The sequence below is a fragment of the Acinonyx jubatus genome, chromosome C2 (genome assembly GCF_027475565.1).
Source record: "Acinonyx jubatus isolate Ajub_Pintada_27869175 chromosome C2, VMU_Ajub_asm_v1.0, whole genome shotgun sequence".
NCBI lineage: Eukaryota > Metazoa > Chordata > Mammalia > Carnivora > Felidae > Acinonyx > Acinonyx jubatus.
This window is the reverse complement of record NC_069384.1, coordinates 71,018,595-71,036,316: the sequence shown is the minus strand read 5'-3', so window position 1 is coordinate 71,036,316 and position 17,722 is coordinate 71,018,595. Positions and strand designations below refer to the sequence as shown.

The window sequence follows — 17,722 nt, the reverse complement described above, 5'->3', positions numbered from 1 at the left end:
ATACATCAAGCAACTTTTGGCAACATGATCAACTAAATTCTCTTTTAAGCTTTTGGATCACAGGAGCAATTAGTTCAGCCATGCTTGCCTCTTGTAACTCTTGGCAAACATTATCAAACAACTGTTAGCTGGGGTAGATGTAATGGGGGAACAGGTTCCTCGTGAATTACTATTTCCTGTTCGCCTTCCATGCTAAACATGGGAAATGTGGATTCCATTATTAAAAGACATGCAACCTATACATAGATTCCATCACATTTGGCTATTAAGCTACCTCAGTTTTCCTTTCCGACCAATATATATATAAGTTGTTTTAAATGTAAGCAATCACAGGTGGTTAATGTTCGTTTTTAACTTTTTATTAAGAAACTAAAGCAAAACGACAGAATTTCAAAAAAATTAAAATACAGAATTCTAATTTTAATTCTAAACAAATATGAAATTTACACCCAAAACTAAAAATCAGTTTATCAATATTTAAGCATAAAGGGGAATGGCTAAAATGCATTCACAGTCATTATTTCTTCCTTATTAACCTCAGATTTACGTCCCTTTCCTTCGTGCTTCACTTAAAATAGGATACAGAATTTCTTTCTCATCTATCTTTTGTTAATATAGTCTGTAACTTCAGAGCAGCTTTAGTGTCCCTACATAATTCTTTCTCTGTTCCTTCAGGAAATGTGTGAGCACCTGCCTATTGGGCTTAGATGATGTGGGCATAAAGATGAGTCCATCAGAGATCCTGTCCTAAGATGTTTAGAGGAGGTAAGACACCAACAAATAATACAAATAAATTTATACAAGGTATAAAGTAATATAGCATGAGTTAAGTATAGATAAATATAAAAATAGGGAAATTTGAAGGAAGGAGAGATGACATTCAGCTAGAGAAATTAGGAATGCTTTATGAGGACAGTATTTGGATTGGGTATGGACTGTTCCTTCCAGAAAGACTTCAGAGTGGTCCTAATTGAGATGGTCTTGATTTCCAGGAAGTAATGTTTAAAACTCTTTACATTTCTATCTCTTCCAAACTGTTCATTTTTTTTAAAGATCAAAAAATATTAATATTATAGTTTATATAAACAGCAGTTTGGGGACTTAAATTATAAGTTAATTATAATACCTACCGTATGGTTTTGGGCTGTTATTTTTGTAACTCTCTTTCCCAAGTTAAATCATATCTAAAAGGCAGATGATGCCTATTCATTTAGCCATGACTTTAGTCAACTGGGCAAAACCTACTTGCTCTATGTGCTTTATAAAATCTATACCTAAATTTACATGAGTAAGAATGAAGGAGATGAAATAAATGGCTTAATAATCAAGTCAGATAATGAAAAAAAATGGCAACTATGAAATGATTACATATATTAACCACAGAACTCCTTGTATGAAAAGTTTTAATGAATTGTGAGCCACTGGCCATTACAGAATTTAAGCCTTAATGTTTCTTTCCTATGTAGAACCAGATAATTAAAACAGCCTATCTCAAGTATGACAGAAGACCATAGTATGAATAAGAGTAATAGTATTGAGTGTTTGCACATCTGCATGCTTCACTAAAGTTAAGAACCAAAGAGAACGCTCCCGGTTTCCCAAGTCAACAAAGTAAATTCAATTACATATTTTTCTTTCCTGATCATAGTTTCAGTTGAAATACAACAAATACTACTTTGCCTTTCAATAGCACTTTTTATCCATCACACAAGTACTTTCCCATTATTTTCTCCTTTACCCTCAATATACTTGTGAGGTAGTGAAGGGAGCAGGGATTTTTTTTTTTTTTAATTTTGCAGATGAGAAAACTTAAGATGAATTTAAAACTCAACCTTAGCAGCATATTGAAATCACCTAGGAAGCTTAAAAAAATCCTTATGACCATGTCCAACATCAGAACAACATCAGAATTTTAGGGTATGAGACCCTAAAAGCATCAAGATTTTTCAAAATGTAGATGACTCCAAAGTACAGCTAAGTTTGAGAACCACTGGTTTAGATGACTGACACTCAACTTTCAGGTGCAACATCTTCTACCTGAATGCTCTCTCAGCACCAATGAAAAAGAGATTCCTTTTCCTTGAACATTGTAATAGTTTGGTTTAATATTCTCTGTACAGCTATTGGTATCCAGTAATAAAATACTTTACCAAGTTACAAATGAAGGTTCTTCATTCCCCTGATGCTCATTCTAAATATGAACCTCCATTCTATAAAATTGCAAATAGCGTATTAGAGAATTTCAGTTTTGAGATAAGAATGGCTTTTTGTTAAATATTTAGGCAATTATTTGATTCTAGGTTCAATGTGCAATAACCCCATGTTTCTGTTTTCCATTCAGCACCTTCAAAACTTTGTTACAAATGAATGTTTACTAATAAGACAAAACAGAATTTATAAACAAAACTCTCGCAAACGCTCTTGGAATTGGCTATATCATACCCTGAAAAAAGACCAAGCACATAAGGGACTTTATTGTTTTATCATTTATCAATCTTCATCCTGAACCAGTTTTCTTTAAATTTTAAACTTTGCCAATTAAATTGAGTTGTTCTACACCAAGAAAAATCAATTTCTGTAGCAGCTATATTCTCTAATACATTTAACATATAGTTTTACTCCGTACTATTAAATACGGTTTTTCAGGAGGTTTCTTCTTGACATGGATATTGAAAAGGACTTTTAACGGATTTCACCTTTAAGCAACATACCAAATACACAATAAATATTTGTAAACCTGTCAGGTGGCAAAAATAAATCTTTGTTCATGACTGAAATCCCCTGCTTCATGAGAGTACTGATAAGCTTAACTCTCAAGGAGCAACCCAAGAACCCCAGCCAGCTGCTTGGTATCTCTAATTTGATTAGATTTAAAACAAAATTACGCACAGCAATAACCTAAAAGGCAAAGATTTCATCTGCCTTAGTCAATTCTTATCACAAAGATGCATCTGAAACCATACATTTATACTTTCATACGGAAGGATGTTTGTTTCTCTTATAACAAAAGAAAATCTCTGCTCATGTATGTTAGATTAACTCAAGAATATTAGTGAAATCAGATTTATTAGTCAAAAAGTAATGTCAAGCTCTTCTACAATGAAACCTTCAAAATATTGCCAACCTGAAGTTTTCAGCACAAGGTATTTTATTTCAAGTCCCATGGGGGCAATTATCTATGATGAGATTAAGAACATTCTTAACCTGGGTTCAGGCTGGCACTGTTTCAGGTGGGTGAGTAAACATTTTCTTGATAACCCCAATGAAGAGTCTGAGGCTTAGATTTGTTGCCATGATGTAAACAATATAAAATTAAAAAAAAAAATTATAATATCTATAGCATTATGAAATTACAAAATAAAAGGACCATTAATTCTCTTCCTTAGGTCTGTGACTAACAGCTTTCATATTTGAGGCCTGTAAGAGCAAATGGCAATGTTCTGTGTTGTTATGAGATACTTTCTCAGAAGGCCAAAAAATAAAACCAGATACCATAAGATGCACATTATTCTTATTACTACTGATACATGTATGATTAGAAATAGATTTGCCTTCCCTCAATCTTAAACTCAAGAGACTGAGGGATCTTTACAATAATTTTGATCATTAAAAGAAAAATAACCAGACTGTAATAGCTATGGAAACTGTAAACCAAGTTAATTTAAAAATGAGCCAATACAGCACATCTCCTCTTAATCCTCTTCTTTGTAGTTACCTAATTTTCCCTAAATGTTATTCTAATTTTGTACCATGTAGTGGTTTTTAAGAAATTGAACTAGAACAAAGCAACCCCTTTGTCCTGTTTTTGTTTTTACAGGTTTTTTTACACACTTATTATATATACAACTTTTAAAATAGCTGCACAATTTTACATCTCACTGTTAGAGAAGTGCAGTCCAGGCAGACCATGCTTCTCAATATATTAAAAATATTAAATAAAACCCAACCAGTTTCATACTTTTCTAATAGTCAAGCTGGCTGGAAAAAAGGGTCTGGAGAAAAAACAGGCAGTTGTAAAACAGGATCAGTCTTTCTTCACAAACACACTACTTAAAAATCTTGCTATTTCCTTATCTTATCCCTTTTATAGCATCTCTAAAATCTCACCTTAAAAGTTGGAAATAACACATTGCTAACTTAGAGACAAAATCTGTTGCAACATGCATATGTCAACTGCCCACTCAACCAACTGCAACCCTGAGGATTTTTCTGGCCCAGTAGAAAGAGGAAACACTAAGATAATCTCTGCTGTAGAGTTGCTTCTCCAGTTAACAATTTCATGTGTTTTTCAGGATGTTTCTTGGGCATGCATGTATGACACTGTCACTTCATGATTCTACTTTCCACAAGCAGGTATCTTCTCCATTCAGTTTTTCATCCCAAGAAAGCCACTGTCATCCATCCAAAGGTTTTCCAAGGTAAACCAAAGTCACTTCTGTGTTGCCATATACAGCAGAAACTGCTGGATATAAGCAGGCCTTTGGAAGTCCTCTAAAGGCAACCCCCAGGAACTCATATCCACGTTCAAAAGCTAAAGTCTTATCTTCCATGTCCAAAATGACTCGAATTCTTTCTCCTATCTGAAAATAGACACCAAAAGAAGGTTAGAAGAAAACTCACCAAGGGCATAGCTAGAAGAAATAAGATACAAATCAATAAGTTAAAATATTAAGAATATATAGTCTAACAAGGGGCTCAAACTCGTGACCCGCGAGATCATGACCTAAGTCGAAGTTGGACACTCAACTGACTGAGCCACCCATGTGCCCCAATTTCTTTTTCTTTTTTTTCTTTTTAGAGAGAGTGAGAGTGCACATGTGCATGCAAGTGAGTGAGGTGGGGAGGGGCAGAGGGAGAGGGAGGGAGAAAAATCTTAAGCAGGATCCATGCCCAGCCGGGAGCCCTAGGTGGGGCTCGGTCTCATGACCACAAGATCATGACCTGAGCCAAAATCAACAGTCCAACACTTAACTGACTGACCCATCCAGGTGCCCAATAGTTGTTTTTTTTTTTTTTAAGATGGGATCTGCATTTAATACCAAAAATTTAAATGTTCCTACTGAACAGTTCCCAGATTTTATTTACTCTTTGTTTAAAGGCTTTTCTTAGAAGTTTACTAAAATCTGTAACTTGGTATATTTTACCAAAAATGTCTATCTAACCTTTTCAAATTATTACAATATGTATATACAACGGAATATTATTCAGCCATAAAAAGAAATGCAATTTTGATATATGCTATAACACAGATGATCCTTGAAAATGTTATGTTAGAGGCGCCTGGGTGGCTCAGTCGGTTAAGCGGCCGACTTCGGCTCAGGTCATGATCTCGCTGTCCGTGAGTTCGAGCCCTGCGTCAGGCTCTGTGCTGGCAGCTCAGAGCCTGGAGCCTGTTTCAGATTCTGTGTCTCCCTCTCTCTCTGACCCTCCCCCGTTCATGCTCTGTCTCTCTCTGTCTCAAAAATAAATAAACGTTAAAAAAAAAAATTAAAAAAAAAAAGAAAATGTTATGTTATGTGAAATAAGCCAGACACAAAAATATATATTTGTATGATTCTACTTATATAAAGCACCTACAATATTCAAATCGTAGAGTCAGAAAATAGAATAGAGGTTACCAGAGGATGGAGGAAAGGAGAGATGAGAAGTTATTGCTTAATGAGCATAGAGTTTGTGCTGCGGATGATGAAAAAGTCTTAGGTATAGATAGTGGTGATGCATAAACATATTGTGAATGTATTAATGCCATTGCACTGTATACTTACAAATGGTTAAAATAATAAAGGTGTATGTTTTATCACAATAAAAATTACCATAATAAAAACACTCATATAACCTTTAAAGTTGACAAAACAGTTCTTCAAACAGTGTGGAACTTATATAATCATGAAGAGCCAAATCTGACCATAGGTTCTAAAGATGCAGAATAGGCTTATTAGTCATTTTATGGGCCACTGCTCTGAAACACCTGTTTGTTATAAAAACAGCAAACTAAAGCAGAAGCACAATACATCCAGTTATTTTCCTACATGGAAAAGTGCAGACAAACAAGGACAGAAGGATATTTTACTTTTATAATTTGCATCTATAAAAGGTTGTTTTATTTACATACTTGGAGGCAGAAAGTCCTAACATTAGCAATCAAAAGTCAGAATTTAATACTTCCAAATTATGATAACTCCTGCTATTGTTACTTTCCCTCATTGTACTTCCTGTCATAGACAACTACAAACATTTACTTTTTTCTTCTCTTTGCCCAACTCATAGATTAACTAACACCCCATTTTATGGAGCTACGAAAGTCCTAATTATCATCACCACTATTGCCACCAACAAAACAAACAACAGCAAATAGAAATGAAAAGTTAATATTTTGTTGGGTATTCATTTTGTGGTTTATTTGTATTATCTCATTTAATCCTCACATCTATCCTAGGATTTCTCCCTATTTTACAGAAGATGGAAACTAAGATGACAGAACCACTCCTGATGAAATTTGCATATCTGTTTTACCTTTGACTGAGCATACAGCATGTACACAGCACAGAGAACAGAAAGCAAAAGTCTTACTAGCTTTAGGTGTCAGAGAGCAAAACTTGGGAGATGGCAGAGCAACTGGAAATTTAGAGGAGGAACTCCAGAAGTAATGGAACCATAAAGCGGATGAGCCCTAAATCCAAGAATTAACTCTGCCCAAATCACTGTATAATCACTGTCTTACACAGACACAGGGGAAACCCCAGTAAAACCAGGCTGGTAAGATAGCAGCTAGAAGCCAAACCTCCCCCGCTGCAAAAACAAAACAAAACAAAAACCAACAAAGACATTAGCTACTATATACCATGGGGGAGACAGAGTTCACAATTTGAAGAATCTAGGCAAGTTAACTGCCTACTAAAACAAGAAAACCCACACATTTCAGAAAAAACAAAGTGATTCCTAAAAACAAAACATTCCAGTATTATTAGTATATTATCTACAATTTCCAATTTTCAACTTAAAAAAGACTGGATATGAAAAGAAACAGGAAAGTACAACTCATACTCTGGGGGGAAAAAAGCAGTCAATAGAAACCAATTCCAAGTAGGCCTACACGTTGGATTTGGTGGACAAAGACTTAAAAGCAGTTATGATAAATATGTGCAAAGAATTAAAGACAAATCTAATATTAATGAATGGACAGACAATCTCAATGGAAAAATGGAAACTATAAAAAGGAGCCAAATGAAAATTCCAGAGTTGAAAAATACAATACACAAAATTCACTACCCTGGCCTAATAGCCATAGAATCTATGAACTTGAAGATAGAGCAATAGAAATTACCTGATCCAAAAAACAAAGAGAAAAAAGATTTTTAAAAAAGAACACAACTTCAGAGGCAGAGAGATCAGGACAATATCAATTGTAGTCCAACAACTACATTAAATGTAAATGGATTAAACACTCAAATCAAAAGGCAGAGATTGTGAGATTGGGTTAGATTAAGAGACCCAATTATATGCCAGCTAGGAGACCCATTTTAAACAAAGACAGACTGAAAGTAAAAGAATAGGGAAAAAGAGGTACCTTGCAATAGTAAGCATAAGAAGGTTGAAGTTGCTATATTAACATCAGACAAAATAGACTTAAAGACAGTACTAAAATCTCCAACTATACTTGCTAATTTACCTATTTCTTCTTTCAGTTCTTTAAGTTTTTGCCTCATGTGTTTTAGAGCTGTTTTATCAGGTGCATATACATTTACAATTGTTATATCTCTCTATCTGATTAACTCCTTTATCATTATGAAATGACTCTAATAATAACCTTATTCTTTTTTATTATTATTTTTTACTTTTGAGAGAGAGAGAAACAGAGAGACAGAGCATGAGCAGGGGAGGGGCAGAGAGAGGAGACACAGCATCCAAAGCAGGCTCCAGGCTCTGGCATAGAGCCTGATGTGGGGCTTGAACTCGTGAATCACAAGATAATGACCTGGGCTGAAGTCAGATGCTCACCAACTAAGCCACGCAGGTGCTCCTAATATCTCTTATTCTTAAGTCTGTAATTCTTTAAAATTTCCAATTTCTTTTTAATTTTTTTTAATGTTTATTCATTTTTTGAGAGAGAGAGAGAAAGAGTGCAAGTAGGGGAGGGGCAGAGAAAGAGAGACACAGAATCTGAAGCAGGCTCCAGGTTCTGAGTTGTCAGCATAGAGCCTGATGCGGACTTGAACTCAGGAACCGCGAGATCACAACCTGAGCCAAAGTCAGATGCTTAACCGACTGAGCCACCCAGGCACCCCTAAAATTTCCAATTTCTTATCAGAATATTGTGTTTTAGACTCTGTTGACTCTATGCTAATCATATGGCATTTACAAATAGGAACTATAATTTTGACCCTAGAATCAAATGAGTATGGCATTAAGATAAGATGAAGAGAGTAAAAAAAAAAACTCAGTAGTTTGCCTAAATTTGCCTGTCTTATAGAAATCACTGACATCTCCAGAGGCTCTGAATCCACAAACAGATTAATGAATAGCAGAGGGTGAATATGTATGTGCATGTGCACAGGTACATTTCTGGGAGTGAGAAGTCTAGAAAAAAGTAGGTTTGGATGTGACATGATACAGGAAAAAGGACAATCTTGCATGAGTTGGCAAACTATGGTCATTGGACCAATCTTGCTTGCAGCCCATAAATAAGGTTTTACTGGAACACAGCTATGAACACTCATTTACATATTATCTATGGTTGCTTTTGTACTACAACAACAGAGTTGAATAGTTGTGACAGAGACCATAGGGACCACAAGGCTTGAAATATTTATTACCTGCCCTACATAGAAAAAAGTTTGCCAACCCCTGATTTAGAGCAAAGACAGATAGCTCAAGGTCAATATGTATTAGGAAACAAATACAGAAACAAATACAGATTATTAAAGTAGCAAAGAAAGGCCAGTTACACTATTTATTTTTAAATTACCAAAAAGACACACAAAGCTGCTATATAAAATTTTGTGAACTTAAAACAAATTAATGATTTGTGATTTGACAAAGGACCACAACTGAGAAAATATCTAGTTTCTCACCTGATATTTTGGTGCATTGTTGCACTGTGGAAAACTGCCATTGACTTCTCCGTTATGTAGTAGATTATTGTCCACCAGATTCCAGCCCCAGCTCTGGTCATCACTGCCCAGTAATGCCACATACCCTTGGCATTGCATGGGGGCTCGTTTTGTAGCAATTCCAATCACTGCCACAGTGCCCAGAGGGCCTTCCCACCACACTTCCCATGCATGGCGGCCCTCACTGAAACCAATCTTGGTCCTTGCACCATCAGTACTCTGAGCAATGGGGTTTCGATGTAAAGTAAAACCATTTTTCTTAATGTAGACATTCCTGGAGCAGTCATTAGTGCTGAAGGCATGTTGGAAAGCACGCACCTGAAAAGACGAAAAGCAGACCAAAGAAACAGAAATTTGATTTTTCTTAAACATTAAAAAGTATCCATGGTTTTAGGCTACATGTTTTTAGACAATAAAGTTATATATTTTTAAATAATACAGTATGTATTTCCAAAAAATGGCTAGTTTCAGGATGGAATACTAACAAAAGATGCATGCAACATTTAAAATAACTGCTGGGGTGCCTGGGTGGCCGGAGGCTTAGTTGGTTAAGCCTCCAGCAACAGCTCAGGTCATGATATGGCAGTCTGTGGTTTTGAACCCCGCATCGGGCTCTGTGCTGACAGTTCAGAGCCTGGAGCCTGCTTTGGATTCTGTGTCTCCCTCTCTCTCTGCCCCTCCCTTGCTCGTACTCTGTCTCTCTCTCTCTCTCTCTTTCAAAAATAAATAAACATTAGAAAATAAAAAATAAAATGACTGCCAACTGCTTTATTATTTATCAAAATTCTAAACTATGGTATCATTTCTCCAAATAGACTTCTTAAAATATCAAAAGATATACACAAGAATCCTTATATTTTAGAGATAATACCGAAATGTTTATGGATGACATGAGGGTATCTCAGAATTGCTCTGAAATATCCAGGGCTGGAGTGAGAGAATGGGTAGGGTAAACACAAAACTAGATTATCTGTATATTTAATCATTGGTAAAGCTTGGTGATAGGTTTGGGAGGTTCATTAAACTATTTCCTCTACTCTAGTTTATATTTAGTATTTTTATATCAAAAAGTTAAGGGATATACAGTTTTCATGCTGGCAATACTGTCATCAAAAAATACTTTTATTGAAAAGAATTTTTTTAATGTTTATTTTGCTAGAGAGCAGGAGAGCATGTGGGCACGTGAGCATGCAGGGGAGGGGCATAGAGAGAGGGAGACACAGAATCCAAAGCAGGCCCCAGGCTCTGTGCTGTCAGCACAAGAGCCTGGCATAGGGCTCGAACCTACATACCACGAGATCATTACCTGAGCTAAAGTCGGACGCTTAGCCAACTGAGCCACCCAGGTACCTCCCCAAAATATTTTAATTTTTTTTTTAACGTTTATTTATTTTTGAGACAGAAAGAGACAGAGCATGAACGGGGGAGGCTCAAAGAGAGGGAGACACAGAATCTGAAACAGGCTCCAGGCTCTGAGCTGTCAGCACAGAGCCCAACGTGGGGCTCGAACTCACGGGCCGTGAGATCATGACCTGAGCCGAAGTCGGCCGCTTAACCGACTGAGCCACCCAGGGGCCCCTACCTCCCCAAAGTATTTTAATAGAGAACGTAGTCATAGCAGTTCTAAAGTTTATGAAAAATTTTAATAACCACAAACTATGTTAGATCCTCAGCCTCCTTGCTAGTTATTACTCATACATGGAGACAGCACTACTCTCATTTTACCAAATCAAATAACCCTTTAGACAGCATCTAATTTCAAGCACTAGAATTTATAAAGAGATAGTCATTAAGAGCAGCTACCATAGATAGGACAGATTAGTTGATCTTCACTAATCAGTTTGTAAGCTTCCAAAATAAGGGCAGTATGGAAATTGCTACTCTGTCTAAATAGTAAACATTTCTCATGCTTTAATAATTTAAAGTTTTTGATTTGTATGTTTTTTGAAAATCCCTTGGGGCGCCTGGGAGGCTCAGTCGGTTAAGCGGCCGACTTCGGCTCAGGTCATGAACTCACGGTCCGCGAGTTCGAGCCCCGCATCGGGCTCTGTGCTGACAGCTCAGAGCCTGGAGCCTGTTTCAGATTCTGTGTCTCCCTCTCTCTGAGCCTCCCCCGTTCATGCTCTGTCTCTCTCTGTCTCAAAAATAAATAAACGTTAAAAAAAATTTTTTTAAAGAAAATCCCTTATTCAAATGACCCCAAAGCAGCCAAAGGCTGGGATCTACTGCTTTAGTTAATCTGAGCCACCAACTCCAGAATCACAGAATTTCAGCATTAGGAAGGGCTTTAAAGGGACCTACTGCAACACAGGGATGAGGGCACAGACCTAAAAGTCAACAGGTAGCTAGAGCAAGAGTCCCAAAGAGAAGTCTGGTATCTAGCCCCTTCATCCAGTGTTCAGTTCCTATTTGCCAGTACCTCACTGCTTCATTATTACACTGTAGGGCAGAGACATTAAAAAACAAGCAAACACTCTGCTTGATTCAGGAGGCTGTAATACTGAAGTATTTAAAAAAAATTTTTTTTAACTTTTATTTATTTTTGAGAGACAAAGAGAGACACAGCAGGAGCAGGGGAGGGGCAGAGAGAGAGAGGGAGGCAGAATCGGAAGCAGGCTCCAAGCTTTGAGCTGTCAGCACAGGGCCCAAGACGGGGCTCGAACCCATGAACCGTGAGATCATGACCTGAGCCAAAGTCGGACACTTAAACGACTGAGACACCCAGGCACCCCAATACTGAAGTATTTCTAAATATTTTCCTATCTGTTCCTATTGTAACACACTTTTAAGCACATAAAATATCAGAACATAAGATTAAATGGGTGAGTAAAATGTCCCCCAAATATTATTTAAAAATTCAACAGATTATTATCAAGACAAGAAAATATAAAATATTTTATAAAATCACTATTAAATATTTAACTGATAATTACCTATGCCTATTCCCTAATTCTTACAAATATCAATTGCTTTTTCTCTATCCTTCGTTGTCACGACGACACTGTTGCCAGCCTCTTCTCCAAACTGCTATGACTTCTTCCTATTACTCCGGACTAATCTTTCTTCACTGTACCCTTTTCTGGTGACCACCAAACCTCTGCCCCCTAAAACTCTCCTACACTCAATAATTAACTCTCTACCTAAATTCTTTCCAGACCTATTTTTCTAAAACAGCACCTTTATCACATTTCATCTCAGTTCAATAACCTTTGATGGTTCCATACTAACTACTATTCTTCCTGGTTTTCAAAGCTCTCCAGGTCTGGTTCCTCCTATTTCCCTTTTTTTTTTTTTAAATTTTTTTTTAATGCTTATTTATTTTTGACAGAGAGAGAGAGACAGAGCATGAGCGGGAGAGGGGCAGAGAGAGAGGGAGACACAGAATCTGAGGCAGGCTCCAGGCTCCGAGCTGTCAGAGCCCGATGTGGGGCTCGAACTCACGGACCGCGAGATCATGACCTGAGCCGAAGTCGGATGCTCAACCGACTGAGCCACCCAGGCGCCCCTCCTATTTCCCTTTCTAACTTCATGTTGTTCTCCCTATCTGTAGTATCATAGCTACTTTCCTCCTCCAACATAAACTGTATCTTCTAAAACCTGAATCAGTCTTACCACTTGTATGAAGTTATTCTAACCACGACTACCGAATCTCCCTGATTTTGCTCTCCTAAGTTCTTTTCCACCACAGTTGGCACCATACAACATTTAAGTCTGCATCCAACCCAACCACTTGATTCTAATAGAAAATACATTGAAAAACAACAAGAACAAAAACAATAGCAATACTAATCTCACCTAAATTGAGCAAACCTCTCTGAGTCTAAGACAGAAGAGCATAAGGAACACTACTGGAATGGAATCTGCAAAATCCAGACTGAGGGAAACTCTACAGGGTAAACAACCTGGTTTTTTCAACAGATAAGTTTCAGGAATGGGAGTTAGTAGGTGAATCTGTTGGCTAAAATAGCCTTAAGAGATATATATCAGCAGTTTGCCATGAGAACCTTACACAGATATTGATTAAATAAACTGAAAATTTTAAATATAACATTTGACATTTATAAAACAATTAGAAATTTGAACACTGCATTGTTTATGTTAAGGAATTATTGTTAATTTCTTTACACTTTAGGTGTGATGATATTGTGATTATAATAAGTGTGCTTATCTTTTAGATTTGGATACTGAACAATTGAGATGAAATGAAAAAATAAATATACAAACTAATAAATAAAAACAATCCATAGTTTCTTTCCCACAGTCTCATGTACAACCTAAATTTTACATTGTAACAAACACCTTTAAGACCTACTTTAGGATCTAGGTCTGAAAATCTGAGAATATATTATACTTAGATGCTAAGTATGACTGGAATTATTGATGTTCCTTGGTAACATGAAAAATATGAACTTTCAAAAAGAAGACAAATCCTAAATAGACCAGCAATTCCAAATACTTTCCAGTTTTATGCTATCCCACACCTGTCCGCATCCTCCTCCCAGTTACCCAGGCTCCCTGGAAATCCTATCTGACTCTTCTTCCTCATCTCACCCACTCTCAGTTAGCTGTCCTATATGGATTTGTTCTCTGCAATAGCTCTCCCAGCCATCCTCTTCTCTCCTCTACACACTTGTTCAGGTAGGTCTTAGGTACCTCTGGTATAGGTACTAGCCCCTGTTCTGTCCAATTCATCTTATGGCCTAGTTTTTCTAAAGCACAGTACTTATCTGTCACTGCTCTGTTCAAACTTCTATGGTTTATAATAGTAGAACAAAGCCCAAACTATACACTGAAGGCTACATGCCAAGGATATCCATGATGAGTTTCAGCTTACCTTTATAATTGTATTTTCCACTACTTCAACTCAATCTCACTAGACCCTATATAAAGATAGAAATCTTTAGCCTTTTCTCTAAGCTCCAAACTGTAACAGCTGCCTATCTGAAATCTCTCGGATGTCTCAAAAACACTGTAAATTCTACTCTACCAAAATTGAACTCACTGCTATTTCTCCTAAATCTAGCCCAGGTGATTCTCATATTATGTAAGCTAGATATCTAGGAGTCATTCTTAACACCTCCCTCTTTCTCACCCCTATTTCAAATCTATTACCAAATCCTGTAGGTTTTACTTCCTAAATCTTTCTTGTTTCTCCCCATCTCCTCCACTACCCACTTCCTAGCGGATCTATCCATATTTCTAAGGTCCCCCTCCAATCTGTTCTCCATACCAAAGTCAGAAATAACCTCTTAAAAATGCAAAGAAAAAAAAAAATCACATCACCAATCCCCACACTCCTAACCCCCTCTTGCTTCTAATCCAAAATGGCTTCCCTGTAGTTTGGCCTCACTCCACCTCTTCCATCTTCTCTCAAACCTGTCTCACCTTTGTTCTGATTCAGCCACACTGATGTATTCTCTGTCCCTCATAATCATCAAGTTCTGTCCCGGAAGTCTTCTCTCTCCCCTTGGCTTTATTGTTCAGGTCTCAGGACATGCATTATTTCCTCAGAGGAAAGCCTTTCTTGACCTCCATACCTAGGTCAAATCCTCCATCTCTGACATTCAGAGCACTGTGCACCTCTCTCTCCTTCATAGCACCTACCACAGATGCAATTTTACAACTGTGTATTTGATTAATATCTATTTCCCACCACGAGACTCTAAGCTCCATAAGCAAGGCATCCATTAAGAGTTTTGTGTCTGTTTTTATTCATCATTGCATCTGCAAAAGTGAGCATAGTGCCTGGAGATCACCCTTTTTAAAGTAAACATATATGCTGTGCAAAGCCTTTGCTTTCCTCTTGTCCTACTTTTTTCAGAGTATTTCTTCTTAGTAAAATGTTCAAATCCTCCCTATCTTTAAAATTCAGATCAAATATAATCCTAACCTCAAACCCTCTCCAAGCCTCCACTCAACTTGTAAATCTCTCCTTTCACTGAAATTCTAATTCGTGTGTGTGTGTGTGTGTGTGTGTGTGTGTGTGTATACTGGGAGTATACGTTTTATATATGTGTGTATATATATATATATATACATACATATATACATGTATATATGTATATATATACATACATATATACATGTATATATGTATATATACACATATACATGTATATATGTATATATATATACATATATGTATATATGTATATATACATATATGTATATATGTATATATATACATATATGTATATATATACATATATATATATATGTCACAGGAGCAATTTCTATCATGTGTTAATTATTTCTATACATTTTTCTTCTCTACTTGACTGAGGACTTCCTTACTAGGGTCTCTGACTTCTTTTGAATTAATCTTTTTATCCTCAAGACATTCTTCCTGTGTCCTGCAACATCTGAACGAACATATGATTAGTAGAAATCTACAATACCTATCATGGGTGTGGTAGAAAGACAATATAAAGTATTAAAAACCTAAGAAACCTAAAATATCTCTGGAAGGATACAGGTAACACAGGTTGCCTCCAAGAAGGCAAACTGGGTGGCTGGCAGACAAGGGCAAAAGGCAAGACATTTTGCTTATACTATATTGCTTCTTTTGCATGTTGACTTACATGAACACACTAACACATACTGTCATATGAATCCTGCCTCATGTAAATGTATCTTTTACAGACCAATTACAAAAATGTCTTAAAGCCTACTTTGCCTGATAAAACTGCAATGTTCTGCATGCTACTACATAAATTACAACTAGTATCCCCTGAGTATCCACCATGTGTAAATTAATGTGTTGGGGCACCTGGGTGGCTCAGTCGGTTAAGCACTGACTCTTGATTTCAGCTCATGTCATGATTTCACATTTCATTTTGTGAGATCGAGCTCCACGTCCAGCTCCGCACTGATAGCCCAGAGCCTGCTTGGGATTCTCTTTTCCTCTTTCTCTGCTCCCCTCCCACTCACTTGTGCACGTGCTCTCCCTCAAAATAAATAAACTTAAAAAAAAATTAATGTGCTATTTCACTTAACAGAAAAAAACTAATTTGATAGTTGACATACTTAATTGCAACATTCCTTATCTTATTGAACTAAAACCTGCTTTATCACAGAAGAATAAATTTTACATCTATTTCACAAAGGGAAAAAAATTTTACTTTACTCTGACCCCCCCTTTGGCAGTCTAGCTTTAAAAAGGGTATCTCCTTTTTTTAGTTATTAATGTATTTTTTATGTTTACCATATTCTAGGACAGACTTCATCCTCTCTCACATATGCTCTTGGTGACTGCTATACTTAATAGCTGTTATCCATCCAACTGAATTCAAGCTCGAGGTCTTTGTTTATATTGCCTGGAGAATCTTCTCAGCCCTACCATAACCTGTTACTTGAAATTTTTATTTGTATATGAAAAAGACAGGAATGTGCACAAGAATCTAGGGGGAAAAGGCATCAAAACCAGAATCAGCACATAAGATGACACACAGAATAGAAGAGGCACACCATCAAGGTGGAACTATGAAAAAGTTGGCAGGGAAGTTAGCCAATAGTGGAACAAGGCAGTATTAGGATGGTTAAATGGTGCTGACGGGGAAGGGGAGAGGATGCTCTATTCAAACCTGTAATTTGAAAGTTAGCAGGATGTCTAGGACTACACTCACTTACAAGTCTGAAACATAATCGAGGGAATGAAAGAGAACTTAGGCGAAAATAGAATAAAATAGTTATAAATCACAGCTTGAAAAGAGTGAGGTGAATGTGGGGTGAAAGCAAAGATCTTAGAAATCCAGCTGGTGTTAAGGCAGCTAAGATGATCTAATAAAAAATGGGAAAGTATTGAATGGCACAACAATGGGGGTGGTCTGTCTTTATGGGGGAAGTCTGTGGAAAGTGGAATGAGTGATGGAAACCAGTAACTGGAAACTATCTGGTCCTTTAAAAAGTGTATCACGGAAGTGAGGGGGGTAGGTTTAAGGAGCAGAACTTCAAAGAGAAGAGAGGATCTTCATGGAGGGGGACGTGAAGTAAGGTACAGACTGCAGCCGTGCAAAGGCGGGATGGTGAGGCGAGGCGTCTGAGTCAGAGCTCAGATGAGAAGCACTGAGATTGAGAGCGGCGCAGAGAAGCGGGACTGGGGGCAGCGGCGTGGCCCGGGGCTCCCTCACCTTGGCCTTGTAGCTGGGCAGGTTGCAGAGGATGTCCGTGCGCAGAGCCTCTTCTGCCAGGCGGCGGGCGCAAAGGCTCCGCCACACCTCGCTGTTCTCATCACCGTGCAGGCAGCGGTACCAGTGCTTGCACACCAGGGCGCAGCTCCGCAGCTCGGACAGCTCCAGGTAGGAAAACACCAACTCCAGCACCCGGCTGGGCAGCCGGCCCCCTGCGCCCGCGGACCCGGATCCCGAGCCGCCGACCGCGCCGCCGCCGCCGCTACAGCCAGCGCCACCAGAGGCTCCGCCAGGCCCCGGGGCTGGTGCCGCCATCGCCTCACCAGCCGGCCCAAGGGCCGCCGCTGCCGCCGCCTCTTCCCCCCGTCTCTGCTGGGGAGGCCAAGCCTCGCCTTGAGACCGAAGCACCTCGCTCACCGCCCCTTTCACAGCCAACCACCGGCCCTCCACCACTCCCGCCCCTGCCCGGGGGCGTCCGCCGCG

General features: G+C 38.1%; 1 protein-coding gene across 1 annotated transcript; it reads right to left on the bottom strand.

Annotated features, from left to right (window-relative positions):
- Positions 1 to 348: 348 nt before the first annotated feature.
- Positions 349 to 17,707, bottom strand: FBXO45 (F-box protein 45). Its single transcript, XM_027061113.2, has 3 exons — positions 17,240 to 17,707; positions 9,072 to 9,428; positions 349 to 4,580 (listed from the first exon to the last, which is right to left on the bottom strand). Exons 1-3 carry the CDS (start codon positions 17,552 to 17,554, stop codon positions 4,395 to 4,397), a joined length of 858 nt encoding a protein of 285 aa, XP_026916914.1. The 5' UTR covers positions 17,555 to 17,707; the 3' UTR covers positions 349 to 4,394.
- Positions 17,708 to 17,722: the final 15 nt, after the last annotated feature.